The 7,176-nt window shown below is 50.9% G+C and overlaps 1 protein-coding gene across 1 annotated transcript in view; it reads left to right on the top strand.

Annotated features, from left to right (window-relative positions):
• Window positions 1-1,882: 1,882 nt before the first annotated feature.
• Window positions 1,883-7,176, top strand: part of FAM20A (FAM20A golgi associated secretory pathway pseudokinase) — a 14,080-nt gene continuing 8,786 nt past the window's right edge. The window contains exons 1-3 of the mRNA XM_040452203.1: window positions 1,883-2,067; window positions 2,798-2,848; window positions 4,389-4,467. Of these exons, the coding sequence (XP_040308137.1) occupies window positions 1,893-2,067; window positions 2,798-2,848; window positions 4,389-4,467 (305 nt within the window). The 5' untranslated portion in view covers window positions 1,883-1,892. The remainder of the gene's footprint in view (window positions 2,068-2,797; window positions 2,849-4,388; window positions 4,468-7,176) is intronic.

Here is a 7,176-nt window from a genome sequence, read left to right as displayed (position 1 = left end):
ATCTTAGCCCCCCGGAGAGGCTGATAGATAATGGAAACGCATAGCTCTGCCTGACGGATGTGAGTCTCACTGAATTCTGTAGATGGGTAGAACCGTGTCCAGAAAGGAAGTTCCGTCCACGTAGAGTTACCTCGCCGTCCGCACCCCTTCTCTCTCCTGACCTCCTGGCTGGGGTTGAGGAAAGCCTTCTGGCATGGACCTTCCTGGCCACTAGCCACCAAGATTGTAAATGGGCAAGTACTGTGGACCGATTTGTGTCCCCGCCCCCCAAGATTCCTACATAGAGCGGGCCCTAATTCGATAGGACTGGTGTCCTTATGAGAGCAGGAGACGCCAGGGATGCTCGCACACAGAGAGAAGGCAACGTAAGGAAGCAACGAAGGCGGCCATCCGCGAGGCCGAGAGAAAGCGAGAGGGGGCGCAGGCGAAATCGGAACGTGGCCACATTTCGATCTTGGACCTCGGCCTCCAGAAGCGTGCGAAAATAAATGCCTGCTGTTGACCCTCCCGGTCAGTGGTATTTTATTTGGGCATCTGAGCTAAGACGGTGGGTCAGGGTTCATTAGCAATGTGGACACAGTGCCTAAAATACACAAAAGCTTTTCAAACGCGGCAGGACCTGAACAAAGAAAATGTGTTGGCTCGAAAAGGAAAACTCGAAAATCAAAATGAATTCATATGTAATTAAATGTTTTTACAAAACAGTGAGTCGATGTTGACTCGGCTACATTACTGGATGCTTTATTCTTAACAGAATTCACAATGACAGAATTCAGAAATCAAAAATCCTAGCAAAAAAAAATGTTTTAAAAACCCACACCAACCCATCACAGACCTCAGAGGTGTGGCATCAGCTTGAGAAATATGCACATAGAGGAGCACCCTTTCCCTGCCCCCAAAATCCCACGTTCCCCTGCAGTCAGCGTCTCCTCGCCAGGTGACATCATGCTAATTTGCTCTGCCTTCCAACTGGAAGCCTCCACCTTTTTATTCAACCATCTGTTGAAATAATGCCTCCCTCTCTAATCCTTAGACACACCTGTCGCCCGCCGGCCTCTCCTCGCGCGCCCCTGTAATACCCCATTCAATCCAAACGCCCCCCATTCATTAGGATCCAGCTGAAGTCCACCTTCCTCCCCGACTGTCTTCCTCTGACCAGTCTTTCCCTTCTCCAAAATATTGGGAGTAAGGGGGGAGTCTTTGGCTCCGATGATTTCACAGACCCACACCTTGTCTCCCAAACTAGACTCTTGGCCTCCGTAGGGCACTGGCATTGGTTTTTATTTGTACCCTGGTAGAAAAGGCTCTTGAGTGGGCCAACAGTAAATGGCTAGTTAATTCTTCTTTTCCTGTATGACTCATCGTTTAATCTATTGTCTAATCTATCTCTACTTAAGGGATCCTTGCCCTCCATTCACTTCCTTCTCTCCATGGGTCAGAAAATAGTGCGGAAATATAACATACAGACTTTTCCATGGAAAAGTGCACAGGAGAGGCCCAGAACACCTCCTCGAGATCCCCAGTTATAGGAAGCCCCCAATTTTACTCGTCATCATCTACTCTTTTCTTCCGCCGTGGTTGTCATGGTTTATAGTTAGGTATTTTGTGTGTTTGTGTATGACACCGTGTAACCATGCACCTGTTGCACTCGCTAGACTGTAAGCCCTCAGAGGGAAGGAAGGCGTGTGCCCGTTTTGCTCCCCCCCAGCCCGCCCCGCCATGGTATCCTAAGCACAGCAAAAGGCCGGGTACACAGTGGGCACTTAATACTGCTGCTGAATGAATGAAAGAATGAATAGAGAGCCCAGACACGGTGCTTTCGCAAGTCTCTGCCTTCTCGTAGCCCAATTGAAACAGAACGAAACTCTCTCTGCTCTTTCAGGCGGCACAAGATGTACCAAGAACAGCTCAACCTTACCTCCCTGGACGCGCCACTACAGCTCCAACTTGACGCCAGCTGGATCCAGTTCCACCTGGGGATCAGCCGCCACGGGCTGTACCCCCGGTCCAGCCCTGTCGTCCGCCAACTGCTCCAGGACATGAGGCGCTCTCCCACCATCAGCGCTGGTGAGACTCACAGGGTCGCCTTGTGGGACGCCTTGACTTTCTCCCAGAGAAGCTGCATAAACCATGTCAGGCTGGGCTCTAGCGTGAAATCTTAAAGGGTTGACTCTGACACCTGATAGGTAAGAAGAAGAAAAGGCTAGCCATTGATCCTTTCCCCCTTTGAAAGACCTCTTTTCATTCTGATCGCCTCACCACCCCATCAGAGAGCCCTAAGAGTTTCCACACACTTCAAGGATGGTGGTTTTGCTGCCATTTATTGGATGCTCCTTTGGAACCTGTCAACGATCTTTCATACAGTGACTGCATGACGTAGACCTTATCATGGCCACTTTACAGGCGGGGAAACTGAGACTCAGAGAGGTTAATCAGCTCAGCCAAAGACCCCGTGGTGGCGCTGGGATTCAAACACAGACCTGCTGTGTCCCAGGTCTGGGCTCTCAAGCACTCCAACAGTCCAATTTCTAGCAGAGACCAGACTAGCATCCTTCACTCACCCAGGCGCTGTTCGAGTACCCGCTGAAGGGCTAGAGGGCACGGGCCCTGGGATGGAGCAGGGTGGAGGCTGCAGCCAGCCGGGGCCCTGGGACGTGCCCTGCTGAGGGGGCAAGGGCCCCCTGGGCCGCCTCACCGTCTTCCCCACTGCGGTCTAAACCAGAGTCGAGGGCCCTGTGTGGTGGGCTCTTCCAGGAACAAGCCTGGATGTTCTCACTACCCTTTTCCTTCTTTGCAGATTACAGTCAGGACGAGAAAGCCCTGCTTGGGGCTTGTGACTGCACCCAGAGTAAGTGGCCCGGCCCCGCCTCTGTCCAGCCCCCTTCCCTCCACAGCCCTGTGAACCCCAAGATTTGGCAACAACAGGGGGGGCCCATCGTCCACTCTGTGGTCCACTTCTGGTCGGAAGTTGGAGCATGACTCTCTCTGCCTAATCTCTGAGAACGCGACATTTTCCCCCACCCCTCCACCCACACAAAAGAAAAGGGATTTTAAGAGGTACGGTTACCAGGCCCCCGCTGGTGAGCCTGGGGTCCCTGCATCATCAAGGAGCTTGCTAGGAATGCAAAATGTCGGGGTGCCTGGGTGGCTCAGTTAAGCATCCAACCATTGATCTCAGCTCAGGCCTCGATCTCAGGGTTGTGAGTTCAAGCCCCGGCTGGGCTCTGCGCTGGGCCCGAAGCCTGCTTAAAAAAAGTAAAAATAGAAAAGGGATACAAAATTTCCGTCCCCACTCTGCTTTTCTGAATCGGAATCTGGAAATTAACAACATCGTCGGTTCTCAAGCTGGCCCCGTACTAGAGTTGCCCGGAGAGCTTTAAAAGGTACCGTGTACTGGCCTCTCCCCCCAGGAGATTTTAATTCAGTTGTATGGGGTGATCCCCAGGCAGCAGAATTTTGAAGCCCTCCGGGTGCTTCTAATGTACCCAAAGTTGAGACCCACTGGGGTAAATGATGAAAAGAATCAAAAAGATAAATGTGAGCTATAGCCCCTCCCAGGGTGCTATGAATTGGGTACAGGCGTGCCTGGGCACCGGAATCCCCAGCCCTCAGCGTGGGCAGGTCTGGGCCGGACACTGAGGCCCACAGGCCAGTCACCACCAGCGATGAGTAACCTCACGCATTGACGGCAATACTTACCCAACAGGGAAATCCCCGTGTAAGTCATGATGTGACAAAGGTTTGGAAGAAAGTTTGTAGGGCCCGGGGCTCCCCTTTCCTTTAGTTTAGCACCTGCCCTTTGCCATTTGATAGAAGACAAAGGTTGAGCAAGTCGTTGTCCCAACTGTCACGGGGCTTATAGCAAGGCCAGGATGGGGCAAAGCGTGTGAAGGGCTCCATGACATCCCTGGAGGCAGCGCTCAGCTCAGGGTGATGGCGGTGCCCCGGCAGGTGTCTTACTCACCAGACCCTGTCTCACCCAGGTATGCAGTGTCGAATGGAAAGAGATGTAGATAAACTCGCCCAGTGCAATGTAACAGGTGGCACAACCAGAATCCACTGGGACAGAGGTACAAAGAGGAAGACAGTGGTTCTTCTTAGGAAAACGTTTTCTGGGGTTTGCAGTGAGTGTCTGTCCGGGGAATCCCGCATTGTCTGCCCTGTTCCCACAACAGCAGACAAAGTAATGTCTTGAGCCCCTGGACCCACTCTCCGTGGCCTGACATGCTAAACCTTACCCTGCAAGGTTTTGAAAGCAAATGCCAGGCTTTGGGGTCTTATTAAGAACCAAGAGAAGAAATCAGCTGGGTTTTTTGAGTGAACAAAGGCTTACAGCCCCGAGGTTAGGCCCAGAAGGATTGTTAACTCCCCTCTTCTCCCCCTTACAGTTGTGAAACCCAGTGGGGTCCACCTCAAGCTGGTTCTGAGGTTCTCAGACTTCGGGAAGGCCATGTTCAAACCCATGAGGTAAGTGACTGCCTTCCTCACCTCCGCGTCCAGCTGTGGCAGCCGTAAGGGAGTTTTGACCAAAAATTAATAAATGTGGGCTAAAACCTTCAAGCTAGTCCTTTATGGGCTCTCTTGGGGGCAGTCTGCCCAAGCGTATAACTGATTTTAGTGATCGTGAAAAACAGTAAAAGGCAGTCTTGATCAGGTCGTTGCCCGTATCTAGGCCACATGCTTTACCTGATTGGCTCTTGGGTCATCAATAGGCTTGTGGGCCAGGTACTGTCACAGAGGGGCCACCTTGCCCCAACCTCCCTGCTGCAAGCAGCGGAACTGGGATTCAAACCCAGACGGCTGGCTTGCAGAATTCCCACTGCACCTCTATACTTGATCCCCACTTTTGTTTCCAGGCCCAGGACCCTCACAAAGTCTACTTTATAGATGACTGAGAAACTAGACAATGAAGAAAGGGTACTAGGGAGGCAATTACACCTTTACGTTAATTTCGGTTTTATTCCTAACAACAGCACATACATGTCTTTAAAATACTGTGCCACAGATGTGTGGGCCAAATACTATGCAGTCTACAGACAGAGCTTGGTGTGCGTATGGATTCCTGGCCCCAAAGGGTCTATAGCTCAAAGACTGGGGACTTTTGAGGTGACACTGTCCCTCCTGCAGATGACACGCGCAAGGGTAAATGGCCCAAGAGGGGTTCCCGTTACCCAGGTCACGCTTTCTGCCAGAAGGCAGTGTCTTCCAGGGGATCCGATTAGACTGACTTAGAGTCCAAACCTCTGGCAATGGACAGGCCTTAGTACGTGCACTGCTTTGGCAAAACACCCCTTTAAAGAGAGCTTCTGTGTACACTGGGATCACTTGGGGACCCTTAAACATCCTGATGCCTGGGGCGCCTGGGTGGCTCAGTCGGTTCAGCGTCTCACTTCAGCTCACATCACAGTCTCACGGTTCCTGACTTCGAGCCCCGCGTCGGGCTCTGGGCTGACGGCTCGGAGCCTGGAGCCTGTTTCAGATTCTGTGTCTCCCTCTCTCTCTGATCCTCCCCCGTTCATGCTGTGTCTCTCTCTGTCTCAAAAATAAATAAATAAATAAATAAATAGCCTGATGCCTGAGTCCCACCCTCCGGGAGTCCACTAGGACTGGTCTGGGAGCTCCCCCTGTGATCCCAAGGCCAGACGACCTTGGGAACCGCTGCTACATAAGGGGATCCTCCATTGCTCCCGTGTGAGAATCCAAACACCTAGTTATTTGGTCAATTTCAACCTGTAACTTATCAGAGAGGTACATGAAACAAGTGAATGTCTGCCTATGTTTAATTTATTGATGAAAAAGACCTCATCCTATAAAACAATATGTAGATTCGTAGAAATCTTGCCTGTTCCTTCCAGACTCTTGCCTCGCTCATCCAAAAAAATTTTATTTATTTATTTTGAGATAGAGAGAGAGAGAGAGTGCGAGCAAGGGACGGGCAGAGAGAGAGGGAGAGAGAATCCCAAGCAGGCTCCACACTGTCAGCACAGAGCCCAACATGGGGCTCGATCCCACGAACTGTGAGATCATGACCTGAGCCAAAATCAAGAGTCAGACGCTTAACCAACCGAGCCACCCAGCGAACCATCACTCATCCAATAATGCTTAATGTCAATCATCGTCGTCACCAGGGTCAAGTTGGGGGCCAATGTTGAAAGAATGTTAAGTTCTACACCCTTCACTGCCACCAGTCTGTTTTAACCAGTTCTGTCGGTAATAAAACCCAACGCAGAATGGAGGCATCTCTGCTGAAGGAGTCTATCCCTGACAAAATAAGTTAAGAGGAGGCTGTGTCATTTGAGAACTGGCAAGGAATCAAGTATAGAGAAGTTCACTTTTCTGAGGGACGGTTTTGGGAGGGGATCTCATCTCGTATTCAGGCATATAAAATACTGGGGGAAAATTGTGTTCCTTTTTTTTTTTTTTTCCTTAACGTTTATTTATTTTTGAGACGGAGAGAGACAGAGCATGAACGGGGGAGGGGCAGAGAGAGAGGGAGACACAAGAATCTGAAACAGGCTCCAGGCTCTGAGCTGTCACCCCAGAGCCCGACGCGGGGCTCGAACTCCTGGACCGTGAGATCGTGACCTGGTTGAAGTCGGACGCTTAACCGACTGTGCCACCCAGGCGCCCCTGGCTGTGAGCTTTTAAAACAAAAGCTAATATAGAGCAGATGAGGAGGTTCACTGTGACTTTTTATACGTGGGGACAAAAACCACTCACACGGGCCACGTCTTCCTGCAGGAAAGAACAGGAAGTACTTGCCTGCCCCGTCACTTAACAAACAAAATACAAAGACTGTTCAAACGAACAGGGTTATCTCTCTGAGCGTAACGCAAAAGTTTCCAACATTGTGTCTATTCTTACACCGTAACGCAAAGTGCAACTGTGCATCTGTACGCAATTTAGTCCAAACCCAAACAGCATCGTTTAAAAATGTTTTCCTTGGAAAAGCATGCGTTTATTTCTACATGTAACTTACAGTAAAAAAAAAAAAAATCGTCCCTTCTTAAAAACGTCTTCAGGGGCACCTGGGTGGCGCAGTCGGTTAAGCGTCTGACTTCAGCCAGGTCACGATCTCGCGGTCCGTGAGTTCGAGCCCCACGTCAGGCTCTGGGCTGATGGCTCGGAGCCTGGAGCCTGTTTCCGATTCTGTGTCTCCCTCTCTGCCCCTCCCCC

This window comes from Herpailurus yagouaroundi, unplaced genomic scaffold, assembly GCF_014898765.1.
Source record: "Herpailurus yagouaroundi ecotype Mexico unplaced genomic scaffold, PumYag 206, whole genome shotgun sequence".
Taxonomy (NCBI): Eukaryota; Metazoa; Chordata; class Mammalia; order Carnivora; family Felidae; genus Herpailurus; species Herpailurus yagouaroundi.
The sequence above is the reverse complement of the archived record's forward strand: the minus strand, read 5'-3'. Positions and strand labels throughout refer to the sequence as shown.